Raw genomic sequence first — 24,734 nt, forward strand, 5'->3', positions numbered from 1 at the left:
TCAGTTGCATCAGCAGCAGGCCTGGCACCCAGCGGTGCTTCCAGGACGTAATTCTTCTATGCAGCAATGAGGATAATCCTCAAGTTACGGAACCGGTCCGTGTAATTTCTACCATCATCTTTCAACTTTGCTTTCTCAAGGAACGCATTAAAATTCAACGGAACAACAGCACGGGCCATCTATCTACAATCAAACATAAACAAGCAAGATACTATCAGGTACTAAGTTCATGATAAATTTAAGTTCAATTAATCATATTACTAAAGAACTCCCACTTAGATAGACATCCCTCTAATCCTCTAAGTGATTACGTGATCCAAATCAGCTAAACCATGTCCGATCATCACGTGAGATGGAGTAGTTTCATTGGTGAACACCGCTATGTTGATCATATCTACTATATGATTCACGCTCGACCTTTCGGTCTCCGTGTTCCGAGGCCATATCTGTTATATGCTAGGCTCGTCAAGGTAAACCTGAGTATTCTGCGTGTGCAACTGTTTTGCACCCGTTGTATTTGAACGTAGAGCTTATCACACCAGATCATCACGTGGTGTCTCAGCACGAAGAACTTTCGCAACAGTGTATACTCAGGGAGAACACTTTTACTATGATAATTTAGTGAGGGATCATCTTATAATGCTACCATCAATCAAAGCAAGATAAGATGCATAAAATATAAACATCACATGCAATCAATATAAGTGATATGATATGGCCATCATCATCTTGTGCTTGTGATCTCCATCTTCGAAGCACCGTCATGATCACCATCGTCACCGGCGTGACACCTTGATCTCCATCGTAGCATCGTTGTCGTCTCGCCAATCTTATGCTTCTACGATTATCGCTACCGCTTAGTGATAAAGTAAAGCATTACATGGCGATTGCATTGCATACAATAAAGCGACAACCATATGGCTCCTGCCAGTTGCCGATAACTCGATTACAAAACATGATCATCTCATACAATAAAATTTAGCATCATGTCTTGACCATATAACATCACAACATGCCCTGCAAAAACAAGTTAGACGTCCTCTACTTTGTTGTTGCAAGTTTTACGTGGCTGCTACGGGCTTAGCAAGAACCAATCTTACCTACGCATCAAAACCACAACGATAGTTTGTCAAGTTGGTGCTGTTTTAACCTTCGCAAGGACCGGGCGTAGCCACACTCAGTTCAACTAAAGTTGGAGAAACTGACACCCGCCAGCCACCTGTGTGCAAAGCACGTCGGTAGAACCAGTCTCGCGTAAGTGTACGCGTAATGTCGGTCCAGGCCGCTTCATCCAACAATATCGCCGAACCAAAGTATGACATGCTGGTAAGCAGTATGACTTATATCGCCCACAATTCACTTGTGTTCTACTCGTGCAAATAACATCAACACATAAAACCTAGGCTCGGATGCCACTGTTGGGGAACGTAGTAATTTCAAAAAAATTCCTAAGCACACGCAAGATCATGGTGATGCATAGCAACGAGAGGGGAGAGTGTTGTCCACGTACCCTCGTAGACCGAAAGCGGAAGCGTTATAACAACGCGGTTGATGTAGTCGTACGTCTTCACGGCCCGACCGATCAAGCACCGAAACTACGGCACCTCCGAGTTCTAGCACACGTTCAGCTCGATGACGATCCCCGAACTCCGACCAGCAAAGTGTCGGGGATGAGTTCTGTCAGCACGACGACATGGTGACGATCTTGATGTTCTACCGTCGTAGGGCTTCGCCTAAGCACCGCTACAATATTATCGAGGATTATGGTGGAGGGGGGCACCGCACACGGCTAAGAGATCTCAAGGATCAATTGTTGTGTCTAGAGGTGCCCCCTGGCCCCGTATATAAAGGAGCAAGGGGGAGGGGCGGCCGGCTAGGAGGAGGCGCACCAGGGAGGAGTCCTACTCCTACCGGGAGTAGGACTCCCTCCTTTCCTTGTCCAACTAGGAGAGGGGAAGGAAGGGAGAGAGGAGAGGAAGGAAAGGGGGGGCGCCGCCCCCCCTCCTTGTCCAATTAGGACTAGAGGGGGAGGGGGCGCGCGGCCTGCCCTGGCCGCCCCTCCTCTGCTCCACTTTGGGGCCATGAGGGCCATTAACCCCCCGGTACTCCGTTCTATATCCGATAATCTCCGGAACCATTCCTGTGTCCGAATATAGTCGTCCAATATATCAATCTTTATGTCTCGACCATTTCGAGATTCATCGTCATGTTCGTGATCACATCCGGGACTCCGAACAACCTTCGGTACATCAAAACATATAAACTCATAATGAAACTGTCATCTAAACATTAAGCGTGCGGACCCTACGAGTTCGAGAACAATGCAGACATGACCGAGACACGTCTCCGGTCAATAACCAATAGCGGAACCTGGATGCTCATATTGGCTCCTACATATTCTACGAAGATCTTTATCGGTCAGACCGCATAACAACATACGTTGTTCCCTTTGTCATCGGTATGTTACTTGCCCGAGATTCGATCGTCGGTATCTCAATACCTAGTTCAATCTCGTTACTGGCAAGTCTCTTTACTCGTTCTGTAATACATCATCTTGCAACTAACTCATTAGTTGCATTGCTTGCAAGGCTTAAGTGATGTGCATTACCGAGAGGGCCCAGAGATACCTCTCCGACAATCGGAGTGACAAATCCTAATCTCGAAATACGCCAACCCAACATGTACCTTCGGAGACACCTGTAGAGCTCCTTTATAATCACCCAGTTACGTTGTGACGTTTGGTAGCACACAAAGTGTTCCTCCGGCAAACGGGAGTTGCATAATCTCATAGTCATAGTCACATGTATAAGTCATGAAGAAAGCAATAGCAACATACTAAATGATCGGGTGCTAAGCTAATGGAATGGGTCATGTCAATCACATCATTCTCCTAATGATGTGATCCCATTTAATCAAATAACAACACATGTCTATGGTTAGGAAACATAACCATATTTGATTAACGAGCTAGTCAAGTAGAGGCATACTAGTGACAATATGTTTGTCTATGTATTCACACAAGTATTATGTTTCCGGTTAATACAATTCTAGCATGAATAATAAACATTTATCATGATATAAGGAAATAAATAATAACTTTATTATTGCCTCTAGGGCATATTTCCTTCACATAATGCATGTGCGTTGCAGAGGGAGTATATTTCTTGGCAAGGTGAGCATGTGATATAAAAGATATGTTTATTTCTTTACAGAGGGAGTATCTCTCTGTCAAAAAATATATTTATGTGTAACTAGTTACTCCTATCTTTCTACTTCCTTTCGCTGATATGTGGGGCAATCGGCAACGGGGTCCACATGCCATATGCACAAACTAGAGTGCACAACTTCACGGTAGACACACCCCGGTCGTAGCGCCGCAGTAATGCCCAATGAGCCGTCAAATCACAACCCCCCCCTTTCCAGCTTTAGCAGTAAGCTGGACGGACAAAGCGGCAATATTTCACTGGGCCTGAATCCCCTTCTCCCTCGTCTGCTTGTTCAGAGAAAGCCCCCTCTCGGCGATTGCATAGGGTTTTCTCATGGAGAACCAGGTACGAATTCTTCATCCATCCCCGATAAACCCAAGTCCCTTGGTCGTCGGTAATCCTAGGATGGCAGCAGCCGCCGTTGATGCATTTTTCTTCCTACTGAATCTAGTGTGTTTCATTTGCAGTGCCCAAAGTGCGAGTACCCTACAGGTTTCTGTGCCCTCGGTGAGACGCCACACTTGTTCCTTCTCATCCTAACACAGCATTTTGAAACGCACACAGTATGTTCCTAGAATCCTCTTTTCTATCCGGGAGGGTGGGGTTTTTTTGAACATGTTGTGTTCTCATATTATTTTTCCTGCAGCGTATTATTTGCTTTGCCAGAACACATGTACTCAAGATGCTCGGCCTTGCCATAACTGAATACACTAATTTAATGGTCACAGTGAAGACAAGCCATGGATATAAGTTCCGAGTTGGGTTCATGAACCAAGGAGATTTCTGCTTTTTTATGGCCGAACTTGGATAAACTTTCTCAAGTGTTACGGACTGAAAGTTGGCGCACGAATGTTGATGGAAATAGCAGAACCTGTTCTCATCTTCACTGCGATCTTCCACACCGACGTCGTTCCAATTGTTCATCCATGTTAGTTTTGTATCTGGTTCCTGCTTGTTGCCTCGATTATTTCTTAATCCACCTATTCTGTCTAACTAATCACAATTTAACTTTAGAAGTAGCAACGAATCTCTCACGAAGATGCTACTTCTAACTAATATTTTCTTATAATTGGTGGCACGTGTAGGTTTTTTCATAGTTAAGCAGTCTGCTCGTTTGTTACTCTGTAATAACTCGGTTGTTACTAATGGCACTAAAGTTGACTGGATCGACATCCACAAGTTCCTACACTTTATTGATCGTCTTGAGGTCATTGTGGGGCGTTTCAATGGTGGAAGGCCACGTGGGATATGTGTGCCACTGCTGCACTCGTTGAACAGGTCCAACTGTGTCGAGAAACTTATGGTACGAGCTGTTTTCTGTTATATATGTTGTTCATAAACTATTGCTTGTACACGGTTTTACAGTTGTGATCGTCTTGAAACAGGAACTGCCGAGTTCTATTGTTCCTATACAGATGCCTGACCATGGTCGGGTCAGACTTGCGCTTGGTCACAACATGATGTATATGTCGACCTACTCAATTCCCCTTGGAGGTGAAACGATACTTATTCATGGGTGGTCTCAAATAATGAAGGTCCGTCCATCTTGGAGAATAGGACAGAAGATTATGTTCATGCTTTTCCATGGCTCTAAAGCAAATATCCTGTTTATTGACCACGTTGCGAGATGAAGCCGCTTTTAGAAGGTTGTGGATGCGCGGGGTGGAACCTGGGCCTTGTCCTGGGGCTTGGCGGCCTCACCCTTGGTTAACTGTAGGCAAAGTAGCACTGTTCGAGGCATGCTTTGTACGGTTGAACCTGTATAAGTACTCATACTGCTTTCAGCTTTGGTTGTTAAGTGCCCCTGCTGGTTTCAGTTAAGGTTGTTAAGTACTCCTGCTCTTTTACAGTCTGTCGTGTTTCTTCAGTCCTGTCTTCATCCAGCCGCCAAAACCAAACCAGCGCCGGCGGGGCCGCCTGCTTCCGCCTCCCACGGCTGGCTGCGCCTCAGCGCACGCATCGCCGCCCCATCGTCTCCTAAATCATTAACGCCGATGTCCTCCGCACGCTTTGGTGCGCTCGCCGCGGCGCCGCCCTCTAGCATTGTCAACATGGTCAACAAACAACAGGAATCGGCAGAAGTACGTGGAGAGGATGACAGTAGGGGCCCACCACGTCAGCGTATGGAAAAATAAAATGCTTCCTCCTAGTGTTTTCCTGACATCTGGGACCCACGACATTGTGAGCGTATATAGTCAATAGACAAGAGAATAGCACAAGATCGGCTGACACCTGGGACGTAGCTACTCGAGCAGTATTTTTTTGTTTGGTATTGTTGAGACAGAGCAGGGTTTGAACTGGGTTGTGGCCCGTCTAGCCCGGGCTTATATTTTATGTTCACCATGTGACCAGCCCAGCTATTTTTTATTTGTGAAAATGAGCCCAGTTTATTTTTTTTGAAGAATACCCAATCCAGGCCTACTTATTTTTCTACGCCCTGATGGGCTGCAACTCTTTCAAGACGCCTACAAATCTTGAAAGTAATATGAAATGGGTTGTAAATATAAAAATAGATGACAAATTGGCAATTACTTTATAATTTCTGAATTTTATCACATTTTCAAATTACTATTTCACTAGGCATTAACCTAATTTAAATATATCTTCAAAGTACTTTAAATCTGGCTGGACATTTCGGTATTAAAAATAGTTTGGAACCCACAGAAATATGCGAAATTGGCCTTGGCCAACCAAAAAAACGACTGCAATAAATTGCATAAGAAGTTGCCATGAGCTATATATAAATTATAAAAAAAAGAGGGAGTGGTCTGACTTGTGGGCCTGTTTAGTTGACGCGTATGCAAGATTTTTTTAGTTATTATATACGTCAACAAACAATTCTAGCAGACGTAACCGTTGGGTGTCAATCCAACGGCCGTCGTGTTTCTTCAATCTCTGATCTTCTTGCTCCAGCCGCCAAAGCAGCGCCGGCGGGACCGCCTACTCCCGCCTCCCGTGGCCGGCTGTGCTGCCGCGCAGGCCTCAGCGCCCCTACTACTCCCACCGCTGGCCAGGGCATCCCTCTACTCACCCACACCCCCTATTATTCTGCGGCGACGGCAGCCTCACACCGCAGTCGAACCGGTGAACGCTCGTACTCCTCTCCGCATGGGCATCCACTGCCGCGTCTTCCCCGGCTCCACGTCGTCCCCTTCCTATGCCTCGTCGTCGTCCACCGCCGTGGTGCTCTCGGCGCGGCGTGGTCAATGTGGTCAACGGCCGACTTCCATCGGAAGAGTACTGTACGTGGAGAGGCTGACAGCTGGGTCCACGGCAGCCGCAAGGAAGTGCCTCCTTATTACACGGAAAATAATTATTCCTCCACCTGACAGCGGGGAACCACCGGACGGGCCACCAGTATTTTGCGAAAAAATCGTTTCCCCCTGACTGCCGGGACCCACCGGACGGGCCACCGCATTTCGTGAAAAAAAAACATTCCCCCCGCTGTCAGCTCGGACCCACCAGAAGTGCCTCCTTATTACGCACAAAAAAAATGAATACTCCCCCGGCTAGCTGGGACCCACCTTGGTGGGAGGCTGACTTGTGGGCCTACTAAGTTGACGAGGACGAAGGGCTTTGTCAACTTAGTCAATATGAACGATTCTATCTCCAGTGACCGTACGATGTCCATCCAACGGCCGTAGTGCTTCTTCAACCTCTGGTCTTCTTGCTCGAGCCGCCCAAAGCATCGCCGGTCGTGTCGCATGCTCCCGCCTCCCGTGGCCGGCTGTGCTGCCGCGGAGGCCTCACCGCCCCCTACTATTCCTACCACTGGCCAGGCCCTGCGGCGACGGCAGTCTCACACCGTAGCCGAACCAGTGAACCCTCGTACTCCTCTCCGCGCGCGCGGGCTTCCACTGTCGCGTCTTCCCCGGCTCACCGTCGTCTCCTTCCTAGGCCACGCCGTCGTCCACCGCCCTGGTGCTCTCGGCGCGGCGTGGTCAACGTGGTCAAGGAACGGCTTCCATCGGACGTGGACTGTACGTGGAGAGGCTGACAGTTGGGTCCACGGCCGCAGCAAGGAAGTGCCTCCTTATTACGTGCAAAATAATTATTCCTCCACCTGACAGCGGGGACCCACCGGACGGGCCACCGTATTTCGCGAAAAAAAACGTTTCCCCCCTGACTGCTGGGACCCACGAGCTACGCATTCGCACGCAAGAAAGTGCGTCCGGGCAAAAAAACAAAATGATTCGCCCCCCTGACTGCTGGGACCCACCAGCTACATCTTCGCACGCAAGGAAGTGCCTGACAGTCGGGACCCACCTGGTCGAAGCGTACGTAACGTTGTCATTCTGGTCGCGAACGTGTATGTACATATATACTGGTCGATGTAGAGGCGCGCACGTGTCGTAGTAGAGGCGCGCATGTAGCATGTACACGTACGTACAGCGGCCAGGGTGCAAGAAAGAAAATACGGCCACGTATGTGTACATATGGGCGGGGTCTCGAACGCCTACTCGCGCATACGTACGGCCAGGGCTCGTGTACATGGCTGGGTCGGAACGGAGAAACAGCGTCGTCGTCGTGTTCATGGGGAGGCAACGGAATGCGTCGTGTTCATGGAGAGGCAACGGAATGCGCCGTGTTCATCGGGAGGGCCTGGACGGAAGAGGCGATGGAAACAAGGCCTGGCGTACCGCACAACGGAGGAAACAGACCTCCTACAATCGAAACGGGGGTCCTGTTGATCGGGAGGGGTGTGGCGTATCGCAAAACGGAGGAAACGGACCTCCTACGGTCGAAACGGGGGTCCTGTTGATTGGGAGGGGTGTGGCGTACCGCAAAACGGAGGAAACGGACCTCCTACAGTCGAAACGGGGGTCCTGTTGATCGGGAGGGGTGTGGCGTACCACAAAACGGAGGAAACGGACTTGTGTTGAAGCGCTACGGTCGAAACAGGGGTCCTGTTCATCGGGAGGGGTGTGGCGTACCACAAAATAGGACGCCACGGGATACTGTTCATCTCCACCGTCGACCCCCTCCAACCTCCACGAGCTATTGTTCATCCACCGTCAACCTCCTCCAGCCTCCACCTGCGACTGTTCATCCACGGGCTCCTGTTCATCCAGCCTCCACCGCGCGCTACTCCACCGGCTACTGTTCAACCAGCCCTCTCCACGGGCTCCTGTTCAACCACCCCTCCATGGGCTACTGTTCATCCTGCCCTCCACCATCTACTGTTCATCCAGCCCCCTCCACGGGGTGGTCCTGTTCATCCAGCCCTCCAAGGGGTCATGTTCATCCAGCCCCAACCGGCTCGATCGATCGGGGTCCTGTTCATCCAGAGGCAACACCACGGGGTCATGTTCATCCACCCCCACCGGGAACTGTTCATCCACCCCCCCCCCCCCCCCCGCAACGCTCACTGTTCATCCAGAGGCAGCATTGATCGGCTTCAGTTAGCAGTAGTAGCGAAGGAATCGCTCGATCAGGTTCAGTTAACAGCCATCGATCGATCGCTCGGGTGAAGTAACGCGTAGCCTGCAGTGCAAGGGTTCAGTTAGAGCCCAACGCATCGCTCGGGTTCAGTTAGAGCCAACGCCTCGCACACACGCGCGTACGTGTACGAGAGAAATGCGCATCGCTCGGCCCCCGACCTCCCACCGTAACCGGGAACTCCCCGAAATTTTCCTTGCCCTCGCTTCTACCACGGTTTTTTCCATCATGGACGGACCAAAGAATGTCATGCAGCTGCGTCTCCGGCCCGCCCAGGACGAAAAGCCCATTTTCTGTCATGATTTTTTGTCATAGAAGTAGGAGCCCACCACATCTATGATGATACCGGGTTTTGTCACAATTATCGTCATAGAAGTGTCATATGTATGACAGAAAAAAATTTCGTTTGGCCCAAAATGTCACGGATGTGTCTTTTTTTGTAGTGAGAGGAGCTTCCTGAAGCCAGGCGGAGTCGTCGGCAATGAAGACGAGCGCGCTGAGACGGATCTTGCGGCCCTCAGCCAGTCCACCGCCGGAAACCATGATGATGGGAATCGGAAAAATCGCAACTTCACCACAAAAGTCGCTAAGACACCGGCCCCATGGTGGGCGCTAACTGTCGTGGTTCTAAGACTGATAGTAGAATGCGAGTAGGTCTGAGGAGGCAAGATCCTAGCTATGGCGAAGTTGTACACACGAGTTTTACGAGTTCAGGCCCTTCGCGGAGGAAGTAATAGCCCTATGTCTCGGAGCCCGGAGGTGGTCGACTGGATTATGCGTGTGTGTGTGTGTTACAGGGGGTGCGAACCCCTGTGCCAGTGGAGGGGGTGGCTTATATAGAGTGTGCCCAGACCCCAGCCAGCCCACGTTACAGGGGGTTTAAGGTACATCAAGAGAGGGTGTTACTAGTAACGCTAGTAATAAAGCGACATAAATGATCATTAAGTCTATGAAGTAAATGTCCGACCGTTGTTGCACAGAGTGACTTTAGATATTCTGTCTGTCGAGTGATAGTTGTCGTGGTCGAGTGACTTGGAGTCTTCCGAGTGGAATGCTTCTAGTCGAGTGGATGATGCTATCCTTCGAATGCTTCTGGTTTTAGGGTAATGTCCTAGGGGAGGGTGTCTAGGTCAGGCCTATGACCCTGCCCTAGGTACATAGCTTCATCATTGTCCACATACCCTCATAGACCGAAAGCGGAAGCGTTATGACAACGCGGTTGATGTAGTCGTACGTCTTCACGATCGACCGATTCTAGTACCGAACGTACGGCACCTCCGCGATCTGCACACATTCAGCTCGGTGACATCCCACGAACTCACGATCCAGTAGAGCTTTGAGGGAGAGCTTCGTCAGCACGACGGCGTGATGACGGTGATGATGAAGTTATCGGCGCAGGGCTTCGCCTAAGCACTACGACGATATGACCGAGGTGGATTATTTTGGAGGGGGGGCACCGCACACGACTAAAAGATCAATGATCAACTTGTGTGTCTATGGGGTGCCCCCCTCCCCCGTATATAAAGGAGTGGAGGAGGGGAGGAGGCCGGCCTCCTAGGCGTGCCCCAAGGGGAGTCCTACTCCCACCGGGAGTAGGATCCCCCCCTTCCCTAGTTGGATTAGGAGAGAAGGAAGGGGGAGGAAGGAGGAAGGCAAAGGGGGGCCGGCCCCCTCCCAATTAGGATTGGGCTTGGGGGGCGCCCCCTCCTTTGCTCCCTTCTCCTCTCTCCCACTATGGCCCAATAAGGCCCATATACCTCCCGGGAGGTTCCGGTAACCTCCCGGTGCTCCGGTATATGCTCGATCTCACCCGGGACCATTCCGATGTCCAAATATAGTCGTCCAATATATCGATCTTTATGTCTCGACCATTTTGAGACTCCTCGTCATGTCCGTGATCATATACGGGACCCCGAACTACCTTCAGTACATCAAAACACATAAATTCATAATACCGATCGTCACCGAACGTTAAGCGTGCGGACCCTATGGGTTCGAGAACTATGTAGACATGACCGAGACTCATCTCTAGTCAATAACCCAATAGCGGAACCTAGATGCTCATATTGGTTCCTACATATTCTATGAAGATCTTTATCGGTCAAACCGCAGAACAACATACGTTGTTCCCTTTGTCATCGGTATGTTACTTGCCCGAGATTCGATCGTCGGTATCTCAATACCTAGTTCAATCTCGTTACAGGCAAGTCTCTTTACTCGTTCTGTAATGCATCATCCCGCAACTAACTCATTAGTTACAATGCTTGCAAGGCTTATAGTGATGTGCATTACCGAGAGGGCCGAGAGATACCTCTCCGACAATCGGAGTGACAAATCCTAATCTCGATCTATGCCAACTCAACAAGTACCATCGAAGACACCTGTAGAGCACCTTTATAATCACCCAGTTACGTTGTGATGTTTGGTAGCACACAAAGTGTTCCTACGGTATTCGGGGGTTGCATAATCTCATAGTCATAGGAACATGTATAAGTCATGAAGAAAGCAATAGCAACATACTAAACGATCAAGTGCTAAGCTAACGGAATGGGTCAAGTCAATCACATCATTCTCTAATGATGTGATCCCGTTAATCAAATGACAACTCATGTCTATGGCTAGGAAACTTAACCATCTTTGATTCAACGAGCTAGTCAAGTAGAGGCATACCAGTGACACTCTATTTGTCTATGTATTCACACATGTATCAAGTTTTCGGTTAATACAATTCTAGCATGAATAATAAACATTTATCATGAAATAAGGAAATAAATAATAACTTTATTATTGCCTCTAGGGAATATTTCCTTTAGACGCCGTAGAGGAGAAGGACGCTCAATCCTCCTTGCCGGAGCTACAAATGTCGATGTACTTCACCCTCTGCTCCTCGCAGATGCGGCACCACTCCTTGTCCTTCTCCTTGGCGGCGAGGTTGGCAGCGACCGCCTGCCTCCATTAGAGGTCTTCGAGCTCCTCCGCGTGGCGCCGGCGCTCTGCCTCCTCGCGCATGCTCCGCTCGGCAATGGCAGCCGCAACCGCGTCGACGTCGGAGACAAAGTCTTCCGGCCCGACGACTCAGAGGCGGCCGAGTGGAGCGTGCTCCTCGGGCTCCTCCTTGATGGGGACGAACTTGAAGTCGTCTGGTTCCTCCGACCACTCCCTCTTCACGGGGAGAAGGCCCGCGCCGGAAGAGGAGGAGCTCCCGGCGTATGAAGATCTAGCCGCGAAGGAGAAGGATGCGCGTCGACGGTCGTACTCCTCCGTCTCGCGGACGCGGAAGCTCACCGGCGGAGATAGGCCGCGGTTGATCCACTTCCGGGCCCGGCGCTTCCTCGCGCCGTCCGACCGGACGCGCCGCTCGCGCTCCGGGTCGCTTCCGCCACCGAATCTGCTGCCGGAGCCACGTCCGGAGCTCCACATGCGGCCCCATTTGGCGGCTGGAGGCGGGGAGGTGGTCGTCGGCGGCGAGAAATGTGGAGAAGGGGGTGGGGAATCGCGTGGCTCGGCGGTGGCGGGGGATAGGGTTTTGACCAGCAAACGAGCCGCGAACCATAGATATAGCGGTCGGGGCGTGCGGTTTGCGGGCCGCGGGAATTTTTTTTACGTGTCGAGCGAGTATGCGGGCTCTGCTCTGGCCGGATAATTGGGCCGAGCCCACATACTCGCCGGAATTTTGCGGGTCCACGTGTTTTGCGGGGTCTGCTAGAGTTGCTCTAAAGGGCCGAAACAACTTGGGCCCAACTTTATGTTTAGGCCTGCTAATGGCCCACAATGATTGTGGGCCCATGTGAGGACCGGGGGCCCATGCAGTCCATGATGGGCCCGATACTCGTTTCGGCCTATATATATAGTGAGTTGCGAGCCGCCCCTCCTGCTGCCACTGATTCGAAGCTTCGACACCAAGGGGCTCAGAGATGAGTGCATCGTCGAGTCCGGGGAGTCTGCGTGGACCTAGTGGATCAAGGCTCACAAGCGATGCCTTCGTGCTGAGGGGATCAAGGTCTGATTCTTCTCCAGTCCCGTGAGGATGCAGCATTTGATTTCATGAATGTTGCAGAACATGTTATTTGAGATTCAGTTAGATGAGTTGTCTTGTTTTTCAATGCTATTGCTATATGGTTTAATGGTTAGCGAGCTTGATACCTATTTCCATGGGAAATAAATTACTGATGACCGTGACTTTATGGGTTACATGAGAAGTTTTCTTGGTGGTCATATTGTTGCCCATCTCTGCTTTGTTTGGCATGGAAGATACAATATTCCTGATGTGGAAATTTGATAGTGATAACTGATAACACAGCATCAAGAATAGAGTTGTCATATTTATTTGCTCATTGCTGCAATGCCCATGGTTTCCCATGGCATAATCACCCTTATTCTCTCATCCTTTTCCCCAGCACCAAATCAATCACTCGTCACCTATGAACTACTAGTTATTTTCTACTACTTGCAGGCACTCTACATCACTGTCTCCATCCATCTTACATAGATTTCAGACCTTTATCTAGGCATCACGCTACACGACACCAGTTCATGGCAGGCATGAACCTTCAGCATTTGGGCAATGGCTTCCCAGCCAGGAATGACACGAACATCCTGAACGGCCTCCTTGGCTGGAATAATGGCACCTCATGCCCTGCGCCTCTCACCGACACAAAATGTCAGCCCTTCATACACCTCAGACCATCCTCCTACCTGCAAATGCAAAGACGTTACAGTGTCACTGCAATATTATTGTTGCATAAAGTCATGCGAAGATTACATAACTGGTACTTGAAAACCTGCAAGGATGAGACCGACAGTATCTTGATGGGAGTTAATTAAAGATGAGCACGACTTCATTGGAGTCGACCTGATGTACATTGAATTTGAAGAATTATTTCAGTTATACAATCAAGAGGCCCTCGACAAAACTCTCATGACTTGCTATTGTCTGTAAGTATTATTTCTATAATTAAGTCTCTAGCTCAGCTTGTTTATTGCATGTATATATAGTTATCCTCACTATATTATGCAGACTGAAGATGGTCGAATGCAAAAGAGGACCGATCTATGACATTGGGTTCATTAACCCAAATACCGTAAATGAATATTCGGTACAAAAGAGACCCGACAATACTGAGGTTGCTAAACGTGTTACTTCAACATCAAAACAAAAGAGAAATACTATTTCCTTACAACTTCAAGCGAGTGTTAATTACTGTCTTGTGTATATTCTGTTTCGCTTACTCGAGGTTAAGTGTAATTGATGAGTTATGCATGCGCAGCTTCCACTTTATTCTACTAGCCATTCAGCTTGACGCGGGAAAAGTAACTGTCTTTGACTCGAGACGTAAAGAGTCTAAGGAGTGGGCGGACATGACTGAAATGCTTCAGAAGTAAGTTCAATCATTATCACCCCATATCGGCAACTTTCATTCATTTCTTGATATCAAGTAATCATTTTCTTTGTCGGGCAGGGTTTGGAAAAAGTTCACAAGAATGGTACCGGGTCTAGAGAAAAAGAAGCTGCGATTTTCACACCCCAAAGTAAGTACTGCTAGCTAGTTTCGTGCATCTCTCATTGATTCTAATTTTATCAATACTATTATCATGCTTGATTATCATTTTGATTGAACTATATCCTCTCTCGTAAAGTGCTTGTGGCAGGCACCCGGGAATCAATTATGTGGATACTACGTTTGCGAGTTCATGCGCCACTCGACCTCTGAGCAGGGCTTGTCTGAACAACAATTTGAAGTACTTAAACAATATTCACAATTTTATTTTATTAGCATCAATTGGGTTGAGTTTCATTCACACACACACACATATATATTTTTTATATTGATCATGACGAACTTCTACCAAATGATAGCATACGAGCAATTCAAGAGGAATTGGCGGGATTCTTTATTGACCATGTCATACCTAAAGACGGAGAATACCATCGGGAATTGCAATGCGATTTTGGTAGATGATGTTAGAGATCCTAAGAGATGTTATATTGTATATATGCATCAACGTGTACTATATGTAGTAGCGTCGAATAAATATACGAAAACTTACTGTTTGACCAACAAGCACGGAGAAAGAGAGGTCATTTCTCTCTATATATTGATCATGACGATGTTGTGTAATTAATGGTTTCTTCATTGCTTACTAGCTAGCGTCGAGTTCTTTCTATATGTAGTAGCTAGCGTCGACCAAGCACGGAGAAAGAGAGGTCACTTCTCTCTATATGTAGTAGCTAGCTAACACAATATGAAACCCCTAAACCCATCCTTTAAAAAACAGCGCCTGACAGCTACTGATGGATGGTTGCCTTTTAGTCCCGGTTGGTGTTACTAACCGGGACTAAAGGTCCTCCTGCCTGGGAGCCCCACAGCGGTCATGTGGAGCCCCTTTAGTCCCGGTTCGTAACACGACCGGGACTAAAAGTGGTGGGCATTAGTCCCGATCGTTCTGTCCCGGTTGCAGAACCGGAACTAAAGGCCCTCTAGAACCGGGACTGATGCCATGTTTTCTACTAGTGTGACTATCCCAAGCTATATAATCTGTGCTTTGACCATAATATCACTGTAGCTGAAGCTATAGAGAAAGGATGGAGTGGCTTTAGATTCAGAAGGACTCTTCATGGCGAAACTTTGGAATTATGGGAAAGTTTGATAAAAAGATGCGAAGCTATAGGAATGAGTGAGGGGAGAGATAAGGTCGAATGGACTCTTACCGCTAACAAAAAAATTCCACTAAATCTCTACAGGAAATTGATTGCTGAGGATTGCAATTATCCACAATTATTTTTGTGGAAAGTCAAAATACTAGCCAAAATAAAAGTTTTTCTTTGGTTAATTGATAAAAAAAGCATACTGACTAAAGATTCTTTGGCCAAAAGAGGATGGAAAGGATCAAAACTCCGTGTGCTGTGTGGAAAGGAAGAAACTATAGATCACTTGTTCTACACTTGTGGGGCTGCCTCCCTGATGTGGAACCTAATAAAATGTGCATTTGATTTGAGAACAACTCCAGTTAATGTAGAGGAGTGTTTTGGGAGTTGGATTAAAACTTTTATCAAGAATGAAAGAAAGTTAGTATTGGTGGGATTATCAGCTTTGTTGTGGTCGATTTGGAAATGTAGAAATGCTATCATCTTTTATGGGAAAAGTTATACTAATCCTATTGTCTTGATTTGAATGATGACACACTGGATTATGGTTTGGTCTATCTTGCAGAAAAAGGACCAAAACAAAAAAAGGACTGGAGCTGGAGGCAAAACTGCTCAAACGGGTAGCAAATGAACACTACAAGAAATATGTCAACTTGTGACCCTCACTATTGGTCGCCGAAAGGTTATAGTTTTTCATTTGCGACCTTTTTGTGACCAAAAACAGAAGGTCAAAAGCTGGCAGTCGTAAACTGAAATTAGTGACCTTCTTTGTGATATGTAAAAGGTCGTTGGTTCCACGACCAATTTTTTGGTCAATAGCAATCTCTCCAGGCCACGTAGGCATCCAGCGTGGCAAGCTGATGTGGCACAAGAATCAGCCCGATCCAGTTCGGTGTTTTACATGGGCCGAGCCCAACAATTCAGCCTATTTGTTCTTTTTTCTCATATTAATTTTGGTCAGGTAGATGGGCCAAGCCCAACAATTAAGCCTTCTCATTTTTGGGCCATGGCCATTTCGGCTAGACAGTTTTATTTTTCTTTTTTCAAAAAATTCCTCTAGTTAGATGGGTCCCAATGGTCAAGTTCTAGTAAGTGGGCCCCTTTTGTCAATGCCTTTTTCTTCTGATTTTGATTTGACAGTAAATAAATAATCAATATTTAAATCAGCACATACATAAAACATAAGAAATACTTCAAGTAACAGCAACCAAAATCAATCTGTATACAATGACAATCAATGTTACAATCTCTACTAATATTGGGATCCTGCTCTTGGTTCGAATGATGACACACTGGATTATGGCTTGGTCTATCTTGCAGAGAAAGAACCAAAACAAAAAGGGACTGGAGCTGGGGGCAAAACCTCTCACACGGATAGCAAATGAAGTGTACAAGGCGGTGCAGGGGTGGAGATTCAACGTGCCTAGGCTGGATTGAGGCGTCTGCTCTTCATTCCCTGGATCATTTTCCTTTTACCCTTTTTGATGTTTCAATTCGTGTCTGTAATGTTAATCAGTTATTTGTTTCTGTATGGTGACCTTGGTTGTTCGCTCTCTCTGCCTCTGGTGGGGATGAGAGCTAGTCTGGCTGTTGGATTAGTTGACGCTTTTGCTTGGTGTCAGGGGCCTCGTCCCTTGTCCCCAGTTTCTAGGTCTGGTGTCTAGTTTACAGGCTGGTGCTCTGAACTTGGTTATGTGGTCAAAAACTAGATTATGTAGCTCCACTTTTGGTTTCCCTTAATGGAAATCGGAGGAGGAAACCCCTCTTTGATCAAAAAAACTATTGTAGATCCACTGCTCAATTTCGCGGGAGGAGTAAAGAAGTGAATGATTTCGCCGATCCACGCTGTTGCTTTCTTTTGTTTTGCCTTTCACTGCTGATCCACACTGTTGTTTCTGCCTTTCTCTGTTTCTTGCTCAATTGAAAGTAATTTTGCATCAGTTTCACAGGAGGAGTGCCAACAGAGGCAATGGGCCCGGGAGCTGCGCCCGGAAGCGTGCCGGGAAGGTTGAGGCCCGTCGGCGGCTGCGCTTGGAAAAGCTGCCGATGGTGAAGACGGGAAGGAGGAAGGTGGAGACGGGGTGATTAGTACGAGAGTTAATTCTACGAGGGGTTTTTTGGAGAAAAAAATAGATTGAACTACGGCCCGACATGAATTTCGGGACGATTGGTGTCAGCCAGACGGTTGGTTTTGGCTTCGTACGTATACGTATGCGTGTGGGGGTTGGGTCCGCAATCGATTCGGCCAGACGATGTTTCCCAAAACCAATCGAAAAGGCCTCCAGATCCGACTCGGGAGGCCCACCTATAAGTAGGAATCAAATTGATCCCAAGCAAAACCTCTCACCCGCCGCCGGCTTTCTTTTTTTTGTCGATTCGATCGACTGATCGACGGGAGGAGAAGCCCAGCCCTTTGGCATCACGGAGTAAGATGAAGACCTCGGCGCCGATGAGTCCGGATGAAATCGACAAGGCGATGGCTTACGAGGCGAGGAAATTCGCTTCGCACGCTCGCGTTTGGGAATCTGCGTGGGGCGAAACATGCGGCTTCTTCACGGACACCAGTGAGTACAACCCAGTGTCAATTTTATTATTTATTTAAATTAATCGGTTCTGCTATCTATCGGGCGCTTGAAATTCTGTTTAGCGTCGCTTGCTTGAATCCTAATCAGTTAGAGCACCAACGTAGTCGGAGGTGTAGGTGGGGGTGCGGAGTAGTAGCCTAGCCGGGATCGCGGGTCGGTGCTGCGTTCCACGACCCCAAATCGAGGGTCGGGGTCGATGGCTGGGATGCGACCCTGAACCCCGCACAGTGAACCAGGTGGAGAGAGCGGCAGTACATGAATACAAATCGTTGCTGCAGTTCTTCGTCTCGTCACCGTATCCGTCAGATGAGCTCCATCTCTTTCCACGTTGCCTCATTGGTCACCATGTCTGCTGGAAGAGGCGGTCATGTGTTAGGGGATTGATGATGCGTATGAGCAAACAGCAAAGCGACTTGCCACGGAAAGGCAGCGGAGTAGTGGCGGCGGCGGTACCCAGATGACCCGGGATCACGTCCCACGACCCAAAATGTTACCCAGAAATCTGGCAACTATGGTACGGCCGTGCGAGAAAAAAATCTGGTGCTCGGAGAGGCTTAGCAGCCGGGACCGGGTGGTTAAGCTGACTGTGCGCGGGTTTGGGGTTGAAGATGAACAATAGTAGACAGATGGAGATTGAGGCCGACTCTCAACCGTTGGATTTCAATTGTCTGATAGATTTTTTTTTTGCAACAACTAGTACGAAACCGGGGAGTACTAATTAATTACTACAGTTCATATACATCAGATCTTCGTTGTATTCAAAAGTCTAGGATTTACAATGGATTCTTGTTTATTTTGCTGGTCATCGAGTGGTAGCTCATGCTTGTTTATTAGAACATTCTAACGCTTGCTTAACCTTTTTACGGCGGCGCTGAGTTCCATGCAGTTTACACACTATATATCTGGACACATCTCAAACAATCATGCCGGGTCTAGTCCGGAAACCTTGCAGGTCTTCTCCATCAAACTCACGGAAATAGCTGCTGGTCTCGCCTGGCCATTGGCTGTGTACGGTGTGATTGCTGTTCGAGACATCGCAGATCATAACCGTAACCTTCTCTTTTGTTGTGATAGGAGCCAGGCCCAAGAACTCAATCAAGATGTACGTACTTTCTTAATTTTCTCTTCATTTTATTTTAAAGATCTTGGTTGCATGCCCCCTCTGTTGTTGGTTGATGGGGTGATCGATGATGTTTGCAGGATTCATTTTTGCGCTTAATTGGGCCATCACGTGCAATTGTGTTAACAGACATAGTTGACATTGAAATCCAACTGAAAGTGAAAGGTCCAACAAAGTCTCAAGATAAAGTGTTGATCAGCTATGTCTGCAATTATGGTGGAGAAGGTCTTGGTGTATCTACCCTTTGCATTGATAATTGTTTATGTACACTGGAGTTATGCTTGCAGCGAGTCAAACGAACGGTCCAGGCAACCATCTTGAGTGCCCAAGTTGTCAAGTGTGGTTCGTGGCCTTTTGAATATGGTGGTCGAGTTGCTTGCTCCCCAACATCAGGGGAAATGGTGGTCACTGATGGTGGAGTCACTCATGCTATTAATCCCTCATCTAGCCAAATTGTACTGCTTGAATCAAAAGATGAAGCAATGCGGAAAGGTGTTGATGGTAACATATATCTGCCGAGGCAAGTTATTTCTGTAGAAACTGAAGGACTGCTGGATGTTGCCATAGAAGCCTACTCAAAATCTGGTGATGTCACTGCACGAGGTCATGTTTGTTTCGCGCCCCAGTTTTGCAACATAAGTCAAGCTAAATATGCCATTGCCGACGTTGAGGTGGTGATTACTGTTGCTTGGTCCCTTGTCGCTACAAGCAAAAGGGAAATTGTGGCACAACGACAGTTTGTCTAAAGCTGATAGTTTGTGGTGTGGAACACTAGAAAGACAAGGCAACACCAACCAAACCTTTGCGCATGTTAGAGTATACTATATATATACCGTACAACGCATGTATATGGTCAACCGTTGTACTCCCTCCGTTTCGAATTACTTGTCGCATGTATGGATGTATCTAGATGTATTTTAGTTCTAAATACATCCATTTCTGCGACAAGTAATTTGGAACGGAGGGTATGTGTGAGTGCGTGTGATCGTGGCACACGATCTGTGTGTAGTGGCGCATGATCCCCTCGGCCGAGGCCCTATGTAACTTGTATATTAACCCCAGCCGATGAGCTAATGGATGTGTGTTGATTCCATACTTCCTCCCTCCTCAAAATGGTATCAAATACCCCCGACCAGATCAATCCCTTTGCTCCGGTTGCCGATCCTGCTTCTGCTGCTATGGGCGACGCCCCTGACTCCTCTCACCCCTCCCCCTCCCCCTGTGAACGACGGCTCTGCCCCCCTGTTGCCGCTCCGCCACCGCCACCTGCTCTTCTGCCCACTGTCATGCCACCAACTTCCGGCATTTTAACGGCCCTTGCTACATTTGAGCCCATTTCTAATCCGGCGTGACTTTTGACCTCTTAACGGCCCGTGGTCTTCATGGAAAATTTTCAACCCAACCGAACAGTCGGCATGTTAAAGACCCGTGGAATAATTGGCCCTATTTATGGCCTAAATTTGCATCCGGTTTGCTAACAACCTATTATGTAATTGGGCCAACCAAGGCCCGAAATATAATTTGGCCTGTTAACGGTCCGACGTGTAATTGGGCCCATTATAGGCCAAGGTATATTACGGCCTAATGTCGTCGGTGAATTATTCAGCACAATTCAGGCCCAATATACTTTTTTCAGCCTGTTAAAAACCCATGGTATTTTCTGGCCCAATCAAGGCCCGCGGTTTACTCGGCCTGTTAAAGGGCCGAACAACTTGGGCCCAACTTTACGTTTAGGCCTGCTAATGGCCCAAATGATTATGGGCCCATGTGAGGACCGGGGGCCCATGCAGTCCATGATGAGCCTGATACTCATTTCAGCCCATATATAGTGAGTTGCGAGCCGCCCCTCCTGCTGTCACTGACTCGAAGCCGAAGAAGAAGATATGTTGCGCTTGCCCCGACACCAAGAGGCTGAGAGATGAGTGCATCGTCAAGTACGGGGAGTCTGCGTGCACCAAGTGGATCGAGGCTCACAAGCAATGCCTCCGTGCCGAGGGGTTCAAGGTCTGATTCTTCTCTAGCTAGTCCCCTGAGGATGTTGCATTTGCTTTCATGGATGTTGCAGAACATGCTATTTGAGATTCAGTTAGAGGAGTTGTCTTGTTTTTCAACGCTTGTTCCTGTATGGTTTAATGGTTAGCGAGCTTGATACCTGTTTCCATGAGAAATAAACTACTGATGACTGTGACTTTATGGGTTATATGTGAAATTTTCTTGTTGTTCATATCTTTGCCCATGTCTGCTTTTTTTTTGACATCATTTGCCCATGTCTGCTTTGTTTGGCATGGAAGATACAATATTCTTGAAATGAAAATTTCATAGTGAAAACTGATAGCAAGACAACATCAAGAATAGAGCCTTCAAGTTTATTTGCTCGTTGCTGCCAATGCCCATGGTTTCCATGGCATAATCACCCTCATTTTCTTCTCATCCGTTTCCCCAGACCAAATCAATCACTCGTCACCTATGAACTACTAGTTATTTTCTACTACTTGCAGGCACTCTACATCACTCTCTCCATCCATCTTACACAGTTTTCAGACCACCTTTCGCTAGGCCTCACGCTGCACATCATCAGTTCATGCTCATGGCAGCCATGAGCCTTCAGGATTTGGGCAATGGCTTCCCAGCCAGGAATGACACGAACATTCTGAACGCCCTCCTTGGCTGGAACAATGGCACCTCGTGCCCCGCGCCTCTCACCGACGCAAATGTCAGCACTTCATACACCTCAGACCACCCTCCTACCTGCAAATGCAAATTGGTTTACAGTGCCGCTTTGTTGTATATACTGCAAGTGAAGAACAGCAATGGCATCATGAGTACCTGACCGGCTGAGTACCATGGGTACCAGCGGATCTTAGTCTTCAGACCAAGGTGGCTGAGCGAAAACCTCGTCGCGGTCACCGGGACAACCGAATCCGTGTCGCCGCTGCATTCACCATTCAAAATAGGTTACATCCACTGAAACAACTTGTACTGCAGTGAAGGAAAAACTTTGCCTGTTTCAGACTCTTGAGCTTACCTGAACACCCATTTTCTGTAGCTCAGGCTACATGGTACCCCCTATCTTTGCCATTCATTTATGCATCGCGATCCATGCAAATGCATTTGTCTTTTTTGTTTCTCTCAAATGGCACAATATATAAACTTGAAATTTTGCAGAACAACCATACATTCTAACTACAATCTAGGAAAAAACTTTCAGATTTTTTCATGCATTTTAAATACTTAAAATAATATTTTTAGTCAAACAAAATCTCATTTTGTATATTTATATTAGACCAAAAAATCTGAAAGTTTTTTCACAAATTGATGTTATAATATTTGTTCGATCTGCAAAGTTTGAAGTTCATATGTTGTTTCATTTTAGAGAAACAAAAAAGAGAAATCTGCTTGTTATAAGTTAGTTGGAGAGTACGGATCTCAAAGTAAGGCTGGAGGGTTGAAGATAAGAGGTTTCATGTAGCCAGAGCTACAAAGGAACTTTGTGTATCCTGATCCCAGCCTTGATCAGCATCCTGTACGTCGGCAGCATCGACAACTCGGAGTCGTTCTATGTCTTGATGAGCACATCACTGTCAATGTCAAAGCATCCCCTGCTTGTTAATCTTCTATTCCATGACCCAGCCATAGCAAGAACGGAGAAGAAAAGTGTGTCTGAAACTGAACCTGCAGGCGGTCCATCTGTAGGGTATCCTGGTGGTGTTGGCGTGCATGGCCCTCTGCACGTCGAGCCGGTTGTAGTACTTCTCGGCGTAGGTCTCCGTGCACGGGTCGTAGCTGTTGGACCTCCGGCGGATGAGGGTGTCCTTGAACCTCAGCACTACTCTCCTCTCCTCTACTCTAGATAAGCCGCAAGGAAGCTTACTACGGTACAGTGAGTGTGAGCGTGACAGTGCTGTCCAGCATTCTATACTCTACTTTCTCTACACTAGTATTCGTGAAAATTCATATTTTTACATTTTAAAATTTCTAAAAAAGAAGACAGACATACATACACAAAGGCATAATGCGCAAGCGTGTAAGTTTTCACTACGAAATACGCTGAATTGAGGGCTATACAAAAAAAATTCAATCAATTCTGGGTTTTTTTTAACACATGCTACTATTCATCATCCTAGACCATGAATTTGTCTCTTTTTTTTGTAAAGGCCGCATTTCATCCTGAAATTTTGCACACATACACCTCCCATCCTTATTTAATTATACACTTTTTTGAAACAGAAAATTTAAATTACAAATTTTCCAAAATCTCGTCCTCCATGGAGGCCGTGATCCAAAACGCCATGCTCCAAGAGCATCATCCGCTCCCTAGTAAAGATTTCAGATCATTGAGAATGCTTCCTTTCGCAGAGCTCCAATACCCAACCTGAATATATAGGCCTCATTTGCCAATTAGACATCTCTCCAAGATCGAGGCGGCGTGTGGGAGACCAATGAGGGTGAAATATGGGTCATCCAGGAATGCTAGTGTGTTCAAGCGGGTGTGGTGTGGCCGTGGCAGGATCCCATCGATGGACTTTGTGTTCTCAGGTCGCGCCATTGCGACGACATTCGCTTTGGCGTTGACGCGGAGCATGCATGGGAGGTTGTTCAGGAGCAGGCACCGATGGTTTTCTCGGTCGGTGGCAACTGGAGGATGGTGGATTTGTGGTTGATGGTTGGCGGGTCAGGTTTCCTCCTCCGACATCAGATATGCAGTTCAATGGCGCGTCCTGGGTGCTATATCGACTAGATTCTTTCAACGGTAGTGCCTTCGCCTTTGGCAAGCTACTTTGGAGATTCGAAAAATTGAAAATTAGTGACGTAACAGCGCCAAGCTCGCATGAAGAGGCGATCTGTTTCTTTTTTTTTTCTTCGGTGGCTGCCATGGTGGTGTCGAAGGCAGGTGACGGAAGTTGGCTGTAGGTTCATGGGATTCTTTGGTCTTAATTGTAACTTTTTTTCGTTGGAGTCGTTTGGGCTGAAGCTTAAGTTCGGTTGTCTTTACGGCTTTGCTGGGCCAGGGTCTACGTGACTCGTATTTTATTCGTCATTATATTATGAACGAGAGCGCGTATCATCTTTGCAAAAAAGAAGGAAAAACAGAATTTGTAAGCTGCAATGGCCATGCCATCTGACGGCTGTCTGCAATTTTTAAGGTAGGTAGGTGATACATACAACCAACTAGTAGTAGATGACTTTTTTCCAAATCAAACGCGAACAAGACGTATCATGCACAGGCGGTCTTTCTGGTTATGACTGACCGACCGTTGTAATGTTCAAGGAAAATGACAGATAGACAGCAAGGCGGTGCTTTGCTTCACCAAGTGAATCACCCTGCAAGGTTGAATGAATGGATTCAATTCAAACTTGCATTGTGAGGTGTACAAAATTCAAACACAATCAACACTTGACTAAACCATCAAACATTTCCTTTGCATTCACTCATCTTCTTAGCAAGGAGGACGGAATAATTCATTAGATACGGTTTCTAAATCAATACACTAGCGCTTACAGTAAGAATCCATCAGCTCTTCATGCCGGATTGTTCTCCAGACGAGGAACCACACCTCCATGCCATCCTATAGCAGAAGGGATCCGGTATGTAAGACCTTAAGCAGAAACGCTAGAGTAAATCAATGCAAGATTGAAGAGGCCTACTTGTCCTTTCACCATTAATTTCATGGGGATGGTGGCGCCCTTTGCGGTAGGAAGTTGCTTGTCCTCCCCTCCCTCTTTCGGTCCGCCCTTGC

General features: G+C 47.4%; 1 protein-coding gene and 2 pseudogenes across 1 annotated transcript; 2 read left to right on the forward strand and 1 right to left on the reverse strand.

Moving 5' to 3' along the window:
• The first annotated feature begins 17,700 nt into the window (after positions 1 to 17,700).
• On the forward strand, positions 17,701 to 19,742 carry LOC125516830 (uncharacterized). Its single transcript, XM_087530807.1, has 3 exons — positions 17,701 to 17,855; positions 18,743 to 18,978; positions 19,077 to 19,742. Exons 1-3 carry the CDS (start codon positions 17,723 to 17,725, stop codon positions 19,740 to 19,742), a joined length of 1,035 nt encoding a protein of 344 aa, XP_087386933.1. The 5' UTR covers positions 17,701 to 17,722.
• Positions 19,743 to 20,411: 669 nt separating this feature from the next.
• Positions 20,412 to 21,006, forward strand: LOC125516829 (cytochrome c oxidase copper chaperone 2 pseudogene; annotated as a pseudogene).
• A 573-nt stretch (positions 21,007 to 21,579) lies between these two features.
• LOC125516828 (serine carboxypeptidase 24-like) lies at positions 21,580 to 23,287 on the reverse strand (annotated as a pseudogene).
• Between the last annotated feature and the right edge of the window lie 1,447 nt (positions 23,288 to 24,734).

This window comes from Triticum urartu, chromosome 6A (genome assembly GCF_056163025.1).
Source record: "Triticum urartu cultivar PI428250 chromosome 6A, HENAU_Tu73, whole genome shotgun sequence".
Classification (NCBI taxonomy): Eukaryota; Viridiplantae; Streptophyta; class Magnoliopsida; order Poales; family Poaceae; genus Triticum; species Triticum urartu.

Excerpts from the sequence above, each read along its gene's own strand:
- LOC125516830 (XM_087530807.1), top strand. The coding sequence starts at position 17,723 with ATGAAGACCTCGGCGCCGATGAGTCCGGATGAAATCGACAAGGCGATG. Across the intron at positions 17,856-18,742 it reads CGGCTTCTTCACGGACACCA|CGGCGCTGAGTTCCATGCAG; the intron begins GTGAGTACAACC and ends ACCTTTTTACGG. Across the intron at positions 18,979-19,076 it reads CCCAAGAACTCAATCAAGAT|GATTCATTTTTGCGCTTAAT; the intron begins GTACGTACTTTC and ends TGATGTTTGCAG.